This window comes from Pholcus phalangioides, unplaced genomic scaffold (assembly GCF_987345545.1).
Source record: "Pholcus phalangioides strain wild (caught in Gottingen) unplaced genomic scaffold, Ppha-v1.0 ptg000024l_1, whole genome shotgun sequence".
Classification (NCBI taxonomy): Eukaryota; Metazoa; Arthropoda; class Arachnida; order Araneae; family Pholcidae; genus Pholcus; species Pholcus phalangioides.
In genome coordinates, this window is record NW_028301616.1 from 17,937,091 (window position 1) to 17,951,368 (window position 14,278).

Sequence of the window (14,278 nt, forward strand, 5' to 3'; positions counted from 1 at the left end):
GCCCCTATTCATCCAATCACGTCGCTTTCTTGGTTTACGATAATTCCCACTATCGTAATATCGTACGATCTGTTGTGCTTTCGGTCACTAGGCTTCGATTAAAACACTGTATGCCATTGTTTACTTTAATTCGCGTTAGTGAAAAAAGAAAATTCCGTGGTTAATGTTAGCGAGTAATGAAGGTAGTAATACATTTCCGAAAAGGTAAGATTTTTACACTTCAGTGGGCTTTACCAACACCTTCTATAGCAGAAGGCCTCCGCGTGAAGCTCGTGACGTCACTTAAGAAGGTCATCTCACCTGTAGCCAATGGATATAGCAGGCCGACGCATGCGTTATCTTTACCCATTTTTGTAATATACCCAATGGTTATGGGTGAAATTCCCTTCTTCAGTGGCGTCACGAGTTTCGCACGGAGGGCATCTGCTATAGATGGCGCTAGCTTTACTAAAGTTATAAACTTTTGGTAGTAAACAGCCTTAGGCTCTAATCTGACAGCTGAATTGGTGCAAATAGTAGTGTATTACGTTAGAAACCTGAAGACCAAGGTTCGAATCCAGCTCGTTGAAGTTATCCGCCCACTCTCTCCGAAAAGGATTTAAATCCTTTCATTTTTCCTTGCTGATACAATACATTACAATAACCCCCCCCCCCCTCCTATCGCTGCCGTAATACTTGAATGACCCTTTATAACTACCACAGTGGAAATCACTAAATCTTCTAGAAAGTGCCACCTATTTTCAAGAGGACGTTTTCCCCCATTGCGTCAGCTGATAAGTGCCCCCCAACACCAAAAACAATAATAACAACAATAAACAACGAGGGGAAAAACTATAAACTTATTTTCAGTTGTTCATGCTGCACGCATAATCGTATACTACCTCGAAGTAAAAACCATACTTTCTCTACTCCCCCACTTCTGTTATCAGGCTTTGAACAGAAGCTGACTCCTCCACATACTGGCATTTGTTTGACTGGCCGGGGGGGGGGAATCAAATAAAACATGTTATCTTTTAATTACCACTTCGTTGGGATGGGATCCATCTGAATAGGAGGGGGTCTGGGAGATTTACGATAGGCAGAAATCAGGTTTCTACTCCCAGATCAAGTAGTCGTGAATGCAGGTTAGTTAATGATACTCACAACGGTACTTACGGGGAATTACCCAATTAGAAACTATGATAGCTGTGGAGGGCCTGGATCTTATAGCCATTACAGAATATTTGGCGAAACGATGGAGATGAATCTTTCTTACACGTCTGAGGATACGATGCTTTTTTAAGAAATAGATCGGATAGGAAAGGGAGTGGAATGTTGATATACGTGAAATCATGTTTGAAGGCTAGATACTGTAACGTGCAGAGAAGTGATAGTAAAACCATATGGGTTGACCTTGAAAACAAAAGACGTCATAAATTTATTGTTGGGGTTTGTGTGTTACAATCCACCGAATAGGGGATTCAAACAACATCGCCAAACTTCATGATGAAATTTCGTACATATCTAAAAGCGTAAGAGGGTTGTCATACTAGGGGATTTCAACTACCCAGGTATTCATTGGGAGAACCTTTCATCTAGAGATCAGTATGAAAGAGACAATCTTAAGTTGGTGCTCGAAAATTTTTTGTATCAGCATGTATCAGAAGCCACTAGGGTTACTGCTATTTTGGATTTAGTTCTTACTAGTTCTGAGGATCTTGTTGAACATGTTTCGATGGGGGAAAAGTTTTCTTCCAGTGATCATCGTGTCGCAGTTTTCACTGTAAGTTTTCTTCGTGTAAGGTTGATAACAAAAAGACTGGTTCCTTGTTTTCGGAGAACTAACTTTGATGTTTTGAGTGGAAGGTTAGCGGAAGTTTTCAAGGACCGGTTGGAATCAGTCGGGGTGGTAAGTCAATGCGAAGAATTTAGTACGAACCTGTCCTCTGTTTTGCACGACGTCATACCCTTTGTTCGTAAAAAACGTGTTTGTACATCGTGCCCTATGGTTCTTGGATACCGTGCGTAACCTTTATCTTGAAAAGAAAAGAGCATTCAGAGAGTATACAGGTGGGCGAGGTGACCTGTCATTGTTTACTAATAAAAGAAGAGCGTTGAAGAAAACGATAGGGAATAGAGTATGGCAGATAACATTGGCTCCGACCCAAAATCATTTTTAGGTGCGCCAATAATGGATGTAAGAGAACAGTTGGGCCCCCTTTCGATAGGAGAGTCTAGGGTAGAGAGCAATGTAGGTATGTGTAGTGCTTTCGATGACTTTTTCGCGTCGGTTTTTAATAGAGAATACAATATTCAATGTAAGGGTGCTGCATGGGGTGGTAAAATTCTCAACGATATTCAAGTGGAAGATGTGGAGGTACTGAATCTTCTAAAAAATGTATGTGCGAGCAAAGCAGGATCAGATGATATCTATGCCAGGGTCTTCAGGAAATGGACTAATGAATTATTGATGCCAGTCACGCAGATGGACAGGAGTAATGTTGCTGAGGGTATCGTCCCAAGGGATTGGAAGCTTGGTAATATTGTTCCGATATTTAAGAAGAGTAGTAGAGAGGCTGTGCCCTCGTCATGGGTTGAGAGATAGATCACAACGGGTTATGATGAACGGGGAATTCTCTGATTGGGTAGGTGTCACTAGTGGAGTTCCTCAAGGAAGTGTCCTGGGCCCCATACTTTTTTCCACTTTTTATCGATAAACTCGATCAGGGTATCGATGGAATTGTTAGCAAATTCGCAGATGACGTGAAACTAATGGGGGTAGTTGGGAATCAATGCAATAGGGAGTTGCTCCAGACCTCTTGAACAGAATTGGAACATTGGAACAAATGAATGGAGAATGAAGTTTAGCGTTGACAAGTGTATGGCCGTTCATTTTGGTTCGAAAAGCCCACGTTTCTCTTACGAGTTGAATGGTGTCACTATCCCGGATGCAACTAGGGTGACCGATTTGGGAATTCTCAACTTGACGTAACTTTTAATTTCCCCCCTGAATTGCAAAAGTGAAACGGAGTAACGGAAATGACGTGAGCTTTCTTTTCCTTTAAAAACTGTTGCCTGAGTCATTTTATGGTTTGCGCCGGAGACAGACAGTTTATTACCCCCCCCCCCCCCGGTAGTAACGCCGCTGGAATCGTAGAACGTCGCCTTTAGAGATAGTCCCCTTTAGATGGTAGATGGGCGATGTACACTATTTAGAAGAAAAGAAAGTTGGGTTAGTGGAGTAGGAAAGAGTGCGTGTGCGTGTTCCCACGCTTCATATCTTACGACCAGTAGACGATAGATGTGAGGTGAGGTAAATCTAATCATGCCGAATCAGACTTGAACAACCTAGAATTTTTTTTGTTTTGTTTTAGAATTTTATAAAGAAACTTGAAAACACATTTTACCTAGAATGTCGATAAACAATATTGAATATTAAGAGACATAGGGCCCAAACTATTCCAACGCTAGATACCGTACACATACTGACGAACAGACTCAAGGAAACAGTACGAAGTTCTTGTACAATGATAGTTCGATCTGGAGGCGGTCTGCCATCTGAAATAAATTAATCATTCAAGTTCATTTCACAATCTGATAGAATATCACTGTGTAAAAACTTATTGAATCAATGCCCAATAAGAGAAGAAAAAAATGAATGAAGTGCACATACCCGCCCATTTCGCATCTTGCGCCCAAGTCAAATTGTCTGTTTGCGTATCAAAATAGCCCAGGAGGTTATATGAGCCATCTAAATGAATGAAGATGAAAAATCACTCGTAATAAATATTTCTCGTCCAAAAGTACCGTATTTTAACGTGTTTCATAGAAACCCTTTTTTCGCCAAAACTTCTGTTTCAAAATTAAGGAGGTTTCTTACACAGTTGACGCCACCTATTAAAATCACGAATAATGTTATCATTCATGTATTATTATCACTTTTGCAAAGTACGGAACGGGGAAAATATCTTAACATGGGGGAAAAATTCGTTTGCAGCTACCGGGACTTTGATTTATGTTATCGATTTTTTTCCCTCGAAAGTTTTTTTTCTTGCATATTTTCAAGCAATGGTTGAACTTGACTCATTTTTTAACCCATAAGTTATGGTTATCTATCTGCAGGACTATGTAGGAGTTCAGAAGGCTCCCTTATAGACAAAAATTTCCGTACGCAGTTTCATTATGTCCTAATCGGCCGCTATGATCCATGTACGTGTAGCAATTCTTTCCTACAGTGAAGGCACGTGAAAGGTAAAAAAACAAAAGTTCCTTTCATCAGTTCATGGTCAGTTTCTTTCAACTGACCACATTCACGGTTCCTCGGCGGGATCATTCGATCATTTTTGTCGCTCCACAGTCATTTTCTGCATACGAGAGTTGGTTAGACCGGGATCTTCAATTTATTGCCGATTCCGAACGGCAGCCTTTTTTTTTTTTTTAATCATCGAGAGGTTGATCCGTTAACCCCTCGGTGTGGTACTCCCTGCTGTAGCAATCATCGGACGGAAGATTTTCACAAGAGAATCTATGGAACGTACCGTATACATTATAAAAAGTATATCGTAATTCGTGATACACATTAGATAGTTCCTTTCCAACTCCTCACAATTTCTGGGAAAATTAAAATAAAAGAAATTCCAGCTTAATGGGTGGAAAAATATTTTAAGGCCGGGATTACACTTTAAAAGATTTATAAAAGTTATTTTATAAAACAGAAATGCAACCGAATAAATTGGGAAAGACCACCATAAATGAGGGAAAGAAGCGTTGCCCGTTAGTTTAGGCTGTTCTTTCCGCATTTCTCCGATTTTTGAATTCAGATATCTCAGTGAATATTGCACTTAGGAACGTGGAAGTTTCTTTGTTGGCCTCAGAAGAGGCAGCCGAATAACTTTCTAATTGGGACAGTTTATCTGTATAGAAAGTTAATTCCTTTCATTTTAATAACTAGACAACCCCCTCGCAACATAAATGACATATCTGAGTTCTACACGTTATTTGGATACTTTTCCTAACTGGAAGTATGCCTCTAGGACCAACGGTTCGCCAGTAAAATGGGGCAAGGAGAATTAAATTATCGCCCCGTTTATCTTAAAAAAATGAAAAATATCTATGATGAAAACTTTCCTCCAAATTTTGAGCCAGAAAATCAGGGAGGTTCCTTCCTTATACACGTTAAAATACGGTAACTTACATAATAAATCTCTATGTATGTGTAAATGATAACTCACTGGTCATTTGTTCAATCTGTGTCCAGGCAATGCGATCCCCTTTTGCAGAGAAAGCCACATTACCCTGTAATTGTAATATAACTGCTCATGAATGTTGATCTTCATTAAGTACACGTCATTTATACACACAATATTCGTTGTTTTCCATACATTTTTATACAATATTTGAAAATGTCAAGCGAGCAGAGTGTCAATAATTAAAGCTGGCATGTCCTGAGCTGTCTATAGAAAAGAAATGGAGGTAGGGTATAACTTCCACCAGAGGGAGGTTTTTATGCAAGTTGTAATGCAGATTCCTAATTCCACACACACACAATTCCAATCAGCATGAATGCGCGTATAAATAGACTTTGTACTCACAGAAACTCCAAGAAACTGCGTTGAGTTCATGGCGGAATAGATTTGTTGAGCGATGTGCTTGTTGTTGTAAGTGAAATCTTCAATGGATTCCCCTCTTTCTTTCAACTGCGCAATCGTCTTGTTCAAGGCCAATGCTATTGCCCAAATCGCATCATAAGCCAGGGGAGCCTCTTGATACCCGACTGGCTTCCGATTGATATAATTATGAGCCCTCAGCTCTTCTTCGTATCGCTTGAGAAACTGTTCTGAGGTCTGCGGGGGGGAGAAGTAAAATAATCACAAGAATGTTAACAATGACGAAAATGGGGGGAAAAATAAACTGTAAATTTAACTTGCTTTTCGTGTATTAATATTTAATCGGCGTGTACGTATTTCACGTTCAGGCACGCAAACTCTAAAATACACGGTGGTTAAAAATAATAACTGGCACTACTCAGACGTATGTAGCGCCCATTCTGATGGCGTTATTTTGTTGAAATTTGGTACATACATGGGCCATAGAGAAAAAAAAGATTCAATTAAGAAAAAGTTAAATTTTTTCCCACCAGGTGAAAAGTGGCGCTTTTTTATCGCAGTTATTTTTTCCCCCATGGTCCAAATAACGTATACACTAAGTTTCAATGAAATACGTCCACCACAATGGGCGCTACATAAGTCTTAGCATTGTCAGTGTAATTCAACTGACCCTAGTCAGCTTAATTTTACACTGACTAGCACCCGTTGTGGAGGACGTGTTTTTTAAAACTTGTAATGTGCAGTACTGTACGTAATTTGGACGAGGGGGGGGGGAAGGATAGCTTCCATCAAAAAAGCCCTAACTTTTCCACCTGGTGGTCAAAAATTGAACTATTTTATTGAATCTTTCTTTTCCCCCATGGTCCATATAAAGTCCATGTATATCCTATATACCAAGTTTCATCAAAATATCTCCATCAGAATGGGCGCTACATACGTCTGAGTAGTGCCAGTTTATTCATAACCACCCTGTATGCATGTACAGTAGAGCATCGATTATCCGAAACAGTTGGGATTGGGGGTGTTCGGATAACAGATCATACACGGAAGTATTGTACCAGTGTCATAGGAGCAATACGAGACAAAGAAACAGTGATATTAAACACAAAACTGCATATACCGTATTTTGTATCACACATCTCACAAATACCACAGAGAACTTACTATCCTAGTTTGACAAGTTCAAAATGGCCCCATTAAAGTAGGTCTACAGTACAGTCAGTGCCGTCTTAACGCATGGGCCCACCCGGGCACGGCCCGGGGGCCTTAAGAGAAGAGGAGCCTCACAAAAATGAGATCCGGTTGAAATTTTCTAGAATTTATCAGGCAGGGCCTCCGAAAAACCACTTGGCTCGGGGACTCATGATACTCTTAAGCCGGCCCTGCGCATAGGCCCACCCGGGCATGGCTCAAGGCCTCAAGAAAATAGGGGCCTCAGAAAAACGAGAAGTAGTTGAATTTTTCGGAAACTGACCAGGTAGGGCCTCACAAAAATCACTTTTCCCGGGGGCCCATGATGCTGTAGTCCAGCCAGACAGCGCCGTCTTAATGCATCGGCCCGCACGGCCCGGGGGGCCTCAAGAGGAGAGGGGCCTCACAAAAATGAAATCCGGTTGAAATTTTTTAGAATTTACAAGGTAGGGCCTCAAAAAAAACCACTTGGCCCGGGGGCCATGGTGCTCTTAAGACAGCCCTGCAGCCAGAGACTCAATCAAGGCAGGGCGGGCGGGGGGTTGGGGCTCCTGGTTCCCCGGGTGCTGAGTTTACTCTTTTTCCCTTAAAAATTAGGGGGGGGGGTGCCAGATGTATACTAGTCCCAGACGACAGAGTAAATTTTCGTATCTAGCTGCGTCCTGCTTCATCTAGCTATGCTGTATTTTGTGAATGCGAGTGTTTAGCCGCACATGTGCACAGCTTAGAGGGAACAGTGGTCCTAATAGTTCTAATCTTCAACCCAACTGAACATTATGGAACAATATGAACTATAACGATGATTAATTTTCAGCAGCTCGACTGGGATCAGCTTTTCCGGAGAAATGGGAAAAATAGGCCATTGCTGTCTAAGGCTGAGATTACACTATAAAAGTTTGATAAAAGTTTGATAAAGGTTTGATAAAAGTTTGATAAAAGTTCTTTTATAGAACTTGAAAAATCCAACGACTAATCGTACCGGTTACATTACATGCAGTTATTATGAGTAATAAAGCAAATCTAACCGATAGTCTTATTGGCTATATTTTCTTAAGTTTTATAAAAGAACTTTTATCAAACTTTCATAGTGTAATCCCGGCCTTAAGAAGGTACTCGTCGTAATCCAGTCATAAAAAAGTAGACCTATACACTCCTTATTAGAATAATAAAAATCTCTCTCCACATTTTTCTTCCACTTATACAAACACAAACACAAACGCCGCAACAAGCAAATTGCCCAACGAGGTGGTTGAAGAAAGATGCCCATGAAAAGTATGGATGTCAAATACATGTATAACCGAATACAACAAACCTCATATAAAAGGATATATCAGTTACTATATAATATCCTCTCCATAAAAAAGATTATGGTTGCCTAATATAAGTATGGATAGGTTCTCGATTAATCCCGCTATGTTTATCATATTTCTTTTTAAACGTGTTATTTATGTTACAATTCACGACCCCCGGAGGTAAGCTATTCCATTTATCAACAACCCTATTACGCCTTGAAAAACGCCTTGAACCACACAACCTGGAATAGTACTTTACTAATCGATACTGGCGTCCCCTTCTCGAAGCAGTTGATTGACGGTGTATTAATGGTCCCTTTACCCATTAAAATTAAAATGGTCCATTTTATCCATCCCGTTGAAAATTTTAAACACGTTGATCATATCTTCTCCGACACCCGCGTTCCTCCAATGTAAACTTATTCAGTAAATCAAGTCTCTCTGCATAGCTCAAGCCTTGAGTGCCAACAAGAGCATGCGTAGCTCTTCTCTGCTCCCCTTCAACCAAGACTGAGCATGCGTAGCTCTTCTCTGCTCCCCTTCAACCAAGACTGAGCATGCGTAGCTCTTCTCTGCTCCCCTTCAACCAAGACTGAGCATGCGTAGCTCTTCTCTGCTCCCCTTCAACCAAGTCTATGTCTTTCTGTAGGTACGGTATAAAAAAACCTTACGACATACTCCAGAGTCCAGGACGAACTAAGCCTCGAAAACGCAGAAAAATGGCTTTAAGAAAACACCAAGAAACCCTTTTTAAAAAATGAAACTGAACATTCTATTCGATTTTTTGACCACCGCTGAACACTCTTAACAAACCTAAGCCGCTCGTCAATGAAAATTCCCGAAACGGTGAACCTAGTTGCATCCGGGATAGTGATACCATTCAACTCGTAAGTGAAAAGTGGGTCATTTATTTGCCCATGCTGCAATCATATTCAAGTTCGTCTGGAACATCTCTCTGTCTCTTGGATTCCCGATTACCCACATTAGCTTTACGTCATCTGCGAACTTGCTAACAGTCCCATCGATGCCCTGATCGATTTTATCGATAAAAGTGGGAAAAGTATAAGGCTAAGGACACTGCCTTGAAGGACTCCACTTTTGAAACCAATCGGAAAATTCCCCGTTCACCATAACCCGCAGTGACCTATTTCGCAACTTCTATATCCAATTCAACAAGTTCCCAATCTCATGTAGATGCGAGAAAAGAGTTTACCATACTTCGACCCGATAGAATGCCTTCTGGAAATCAAGATGAATAACATCGACGTTTTTCTTTTTCCCAAAGCCTCAGTCACGTGATCATAGAAGCAAAGGAGGTTGGTTACATATGACTTCTCCTTCCTGAACCCATGCTGGGTTTCCGACAATACGTTATTCTCGTCTATCCACTTCACCAATTGCCTTTTGATGATAATTTTCAGAATTTTCGGGAGGGAGCTCGTCAAACTCATTGGACGATAATTCGACACTGTCTCTCTACTACCCTTTGTAAGTATCAGAACCACGTTAGCAAGCTTCCAATCCACTGGGACAATACCCTCCGCAACACTACTTCTTTAAATCTGTGTAACTGGCCCCAACAGTTCATTTGCACATTCTCCTAAGGGCGCTAGGATAAATATCAACTGGTCTTGTTGCTTTGTTTGCTCATACAATTTTTATAAGTTTTAGCACTTCCACATCATCCACTTAAATATTGTTCAAGACTTTATGACACATCCGTACTTTGGATATGAGCTTTCTTATTAAAAACGAATGCGAAAAAGTCCGAAAAACTAATGTGCGGAAGAACCACACACGCCTACATTGCTCTCTACTCTAGATCTTTCTATCGAGGGAGGGGGGGGGGCAACTGTCCCCTTACATCCATTGTTGACATGGAAATCATATGAAAAATGATTTTGGGGCAGCGCCAATGTTATCTGCCAACCAGCGCCTTATTTTTACTTTTTACTATTTTTTCGCCTTATTTTTTACTTTTCCTTATCGCTTTCTTCACCGCTCAACGCTCCGCTTTTTTCTGTAAATGGTCACCAGATAATTAATTATTACTGATTACTGTTTTGAATCACTTTGTAGAAGAGGAATTTCATCATGAATGCGAATACAAATTCTGTTCTGGCTTACAATTCCAGAGATCGTTGTCTCAGAGCCTTGATTCAGCATCAGAGCTTCAGTAGTCAAATGTCCATCAAGAGCATCCTTCATCTGAACAACGGTACAGTTATGTCCTTTATCTTGTACGGTGTACCAGTCATCTTCATACCAGCCAATAAGAAACCATACATACTGTTTACCGTAAACTTTTTGTTTGTAAGCCTAATGAGAAGAAAGAAAAAAAATCACATGTAAGTAGTGTGAAGAACTAATATTCTTTTGGGGGAAAAAATTAATTAGTGAAATATAGTAAAACCGCTCTTTTGCGGACACCGGTGGGACAAAAAATTTCGTCCGTATAAGAGGGGTGACCGTTAATCAGGGGTTGGAAATGCATACGTTTATTGTACAGGGGAAATTATTATTATATGGCCGTAAAAGAGGGGGATGACCGCATCTAATGGGTGTCCTTCAAGAGGAATTTTACTGTATATACAGAACTGCATTTAACTCCAATAGAAAATTACAAAAGAAACCATTGAAAAAATAAACTGAAGAGCCAAAAAAACTGGTACAGGCATGCGTATGCAAATAAAGAGATATGGAACCAATTAGAGTACGGCGCTGCGGTCGGCAACGCCTATATAACACAACAAGTGTCTGGCATAGTTGTTAGATCGGTTACTGCTGCTACAATGGCAGGTTATCGAGATTTAAGTGTGTTTGAACGTGATGTTATAGTCGGCGCACGAGAGATGGGAATCTCCGAGGTAGCGATGAAATTTGGATTTTCACGTACGACCATTTCACGAGTGTACCGCGAATATCGGGAATCCGGTAAAAAATTAAATCTACGACATCGCTGCGGCCGGAAAAAGATCATGCAAGAACGGGCCTGACGAGAATCATTAAACGTGACAGACGTGCAACCCTTCCGCAAATTGCTGCAGATTTCAATGCTGGGTCATCAATAAGTGTCAGCGTGTGAACCATTCAACGAAACATCATCCATATGGGCTTTCGGAGCCGAAGGCCCACTCGTGTACCCTTGATGACTCCATAACACCAAACATGGCCCCCGCTCTGTCCCTTGCGGGATATAAGCGGATTACCTTGCGGCTGGGCCATGCTGGAAGAACTCTCCTGACATCCGGGCCCGGCGAACATCCCCCGACTCGCAAGCCACCGGGTCCGTCCCGCCGGGACCCCACTCCATCCCAAGCAGCCACACTCCGGGAAGCTCCCGGAAACCTCCGATGGTCAAGAAGGAGTACAGGTGGACCGCCCGCCAGATCTCCGACCCAGCAAAAACATTCCGAGGCACTCGGCTCCCCCAGTCCACGAGGGAACACCCCGTCCGCCACTCATCGCTCAAAGGAGCAACAGAACGGAACCAAACGTCCGTCCCCCTCCGGCAGCCCGCGCCCGTCCATGCCAACACCGCACTCCGTCCCCACCAATCCATCCGCAGATGGACCCTTGGGATCTCGGTTGCCAATCACTCGCTTCAGCTTCTTTGCCACCTGAAAGAAAACATGCATACATGGCACATGGAAGCACTAACAGAAATGACAGCAAGTGCTTAACATCAAGACCCTTGATGACTGCACGACACAAAGCTTTACGCCTCGCCTGGGCCCGACAACACCGACATTGGACTGTTGAGGACTGGAAACACGTTGCCTGGTCTGACGAGTCTCGGTTCCAATTGCTTCGAGCTGATGGACGTGTACGGGTATGGAGACAACCTCATGAATCCATGGATCCTACATGTCAACAGGGGACTGTTCAAGCTGGTGGAGGCTCTGTGGTGGTATGGGGCGTGTGCAATTGGCGTGATATGGGACCTTTGATACGACTCTGACAGGTGACAGGTCCGTAAGCATCCTGTCTGATCACCTGCACCCATTCATGTCCATTGTGCATTCCGACGGACTTGGACAATTTCAGCAGGACAATGCGACACCCCACACGTCCAGAATTGCTACAAAGTGGCTCCAGAAACACTCTTCTGACTTTAGACACTTCCGCTGGCCACCTAAATCCCCAGACATGTACATATCTGGGATGCCTTGCAACGTGCTGTTCAGAAGAGATCTCCACCCCTTCTTACTCCTACGGATTTATGGACAGCCCTGCAGGATTCATGGTGTCAATTACCTCCAGCACTACTTCAGACATTAGTCGAGTCCATGCCACGTCGTGTTGCGGCACTTCTGCGGGCTCGCGGGGACCCTACACGATATTAGGCAGGTGGACCAGTTTTTTTGGCTCTTCAGTGTATGAGAAACATATATAAATGTCAATAGCTGTATATTACCTCGCACATTACTTTCCTTGCTGCTGCTCCATAAAACATTCCTACTATTATTCGAGCATCTTGACGCTGAAAAAAAGAAAGTTAGCTACATAAACTGAAAAAAAATTACACTGAAATAGAAAGATATGCAGAAAACTAACTGGGGTTATATGTAAAGATGATGGACTTTTTTTTGAAAGAAATAGTCATCTCTGCCTCTACAGGGACTCGAACCCACGCCCTCTCTTATGCCGGACGAGTTCGCTATCGTTACGCTATAGATAATCAGATAGAATATTTCGTCCTTAAATAGTATATATGCTCAACGGCACCGTGAGATGGATAGTCACAGGAATCAGCCAATGGATCGTAAATGACATCGAGACCACCAGATGGCGACAGTATGTAGAGAAAGGTGTTGTCCTCCCTCGTTAATGCACGATATTAAAAAAAAAAAAAAAACTAGCATTATGCCGTTTTTTTCTTTTTCCGTGAAGAAAAATTAATTTCTGCCTCCATGGATTCTCAAAAACACGCCTTCTCGAGTGCCGGACGATTACGCTACGCCATAGAAGAAATATTCTATCTGCTTCTACAGCGTAGTGGTGGTGCACTCGTCCGGCATACGAGAGGGAGTGGGTTCGAGTCCCCGTGGAAGCAGAGATGAACTTTCTTTAGGGAAAAAAAAACATCATCTCTACACACACACACACACACATGTAGCCAGTTTTCTGTACGTCCTGTATTGATAAGGAAGGACATCTTGGTCTTCGTACTAAATAAAAGTATAAATTCCATTCGTTTTGCAATATGGCAATCATTATACAGACTGCATAGTTAACTCCTCTCAACGCAAATTACCGGAGAACCGTTGATCCTGGACGAATACTTTCGAGTAGAGAAAGGATTCTAATAACATGTAGTACTCAGATATGTTACAAGGGGTTGTATAGTTATTAAAATTTAAAAACAATAGCTTTTTTTTTATACAGTCCCTGTTTGCCCATAAAATCAATTAGAAAGTTGTTGCCCCCTCTCTCCTGATCCCAACTAAAAACAATTCCACGTTTCTAAATGCAACATTCACTGAGTTATTCGAATCCGAAAAACAGCATTAAACCGTTCCATATCTACATTAACGCCATTCTTTTCCAATTTTCCCTCCGTTTTTTGAATTCGAATATCTCAGTGAATGTTGCGCGTTAGAGACGTGGAATAGTTTTAGTTGGCATCAGGATAGACAGGACAAGAACTTTTTAATTGGGTTTGGGCACACGGAGACTGTATAAAAAGGGGCCGTTCAAGTATTACGTCATCATCGATGAGAGAGGGGGTTTTCCGATTTGCTGACATTTGATGACAATGGAGGGAGTGGGTGTTTGGATAATGCTTACGTCATCAACCATCCTTTACGAAAATATGAAATATTCTTAATGGCATCTTACTCGGTGAATCAAAAACGAGAAAAACCTTTCGATAGTTTGTGGGCACTTGAAGTAACATTCTTCCCTCCATTCCCACACTATTGATAAATGCCCTACAGAGCCACTTTAGTGATCTCTAAATTTTTCACGGATCCAAGTGATCTGGAAATGTGCCACACATCAGGAAAGTGATCCGTAATTATATGCCGCGGATCACTTGAATAATCTGAGAATGTGCCGCGGGTAACTTGAGTGATGTAGAACCGCACTGGGGGCCACTTAAGTGCTCTAAAACTACGTCACATGTCACTCAAGGGATCTCTAAATAAAATATGTCATGAATCGCTTAAGTGTTCTGGAACTGCGATCCCAGATCATTTAATTGATCTG

The 14,278-nt window shown here is 41.9% G+C and overlaps 1 protein-coding gene across 1 annotated transcript in view; it reads right to left on the reverse strand.

Moving 5' to 3' along the window:
* GABA-B-R1 (gamma-aminobutyric acid type B receptor subunit 1) overlaps positions 1-14,278 on the reverse strand; it is a 61,768-nt gene that overhangs the window by 26,854 nt on the left and 20,636 nt on the right. The window contains exons 5-10 of the mRNA XM_089250620.1: positions 12,486-12,551; positions 10,196-10,387; positions 5,571-5,822; positions 5,211-5,274; positions 3,653-3,730; positions 3,387-3,537 (exon numbers count right to left, since the gene is read on the reverse strand). Of these exons, the coding sequence (XP_089106746.1) occupies positions 3,387-3,537; positions 3,653-3,730; positions 5,211-5,274; positions 5,571-5,822; positions 10,196-10,387; positions 12,486-12,551 (803 nt within the window). The remainder of the gene's footprint in view (positions 1-3,386; positions 3,538-3,652; positions 3,731-5,210; positions 5,275-5,570; positions 5,823-10,195; positions 10,388-12,485; positions 12,552-14,278) is intronic.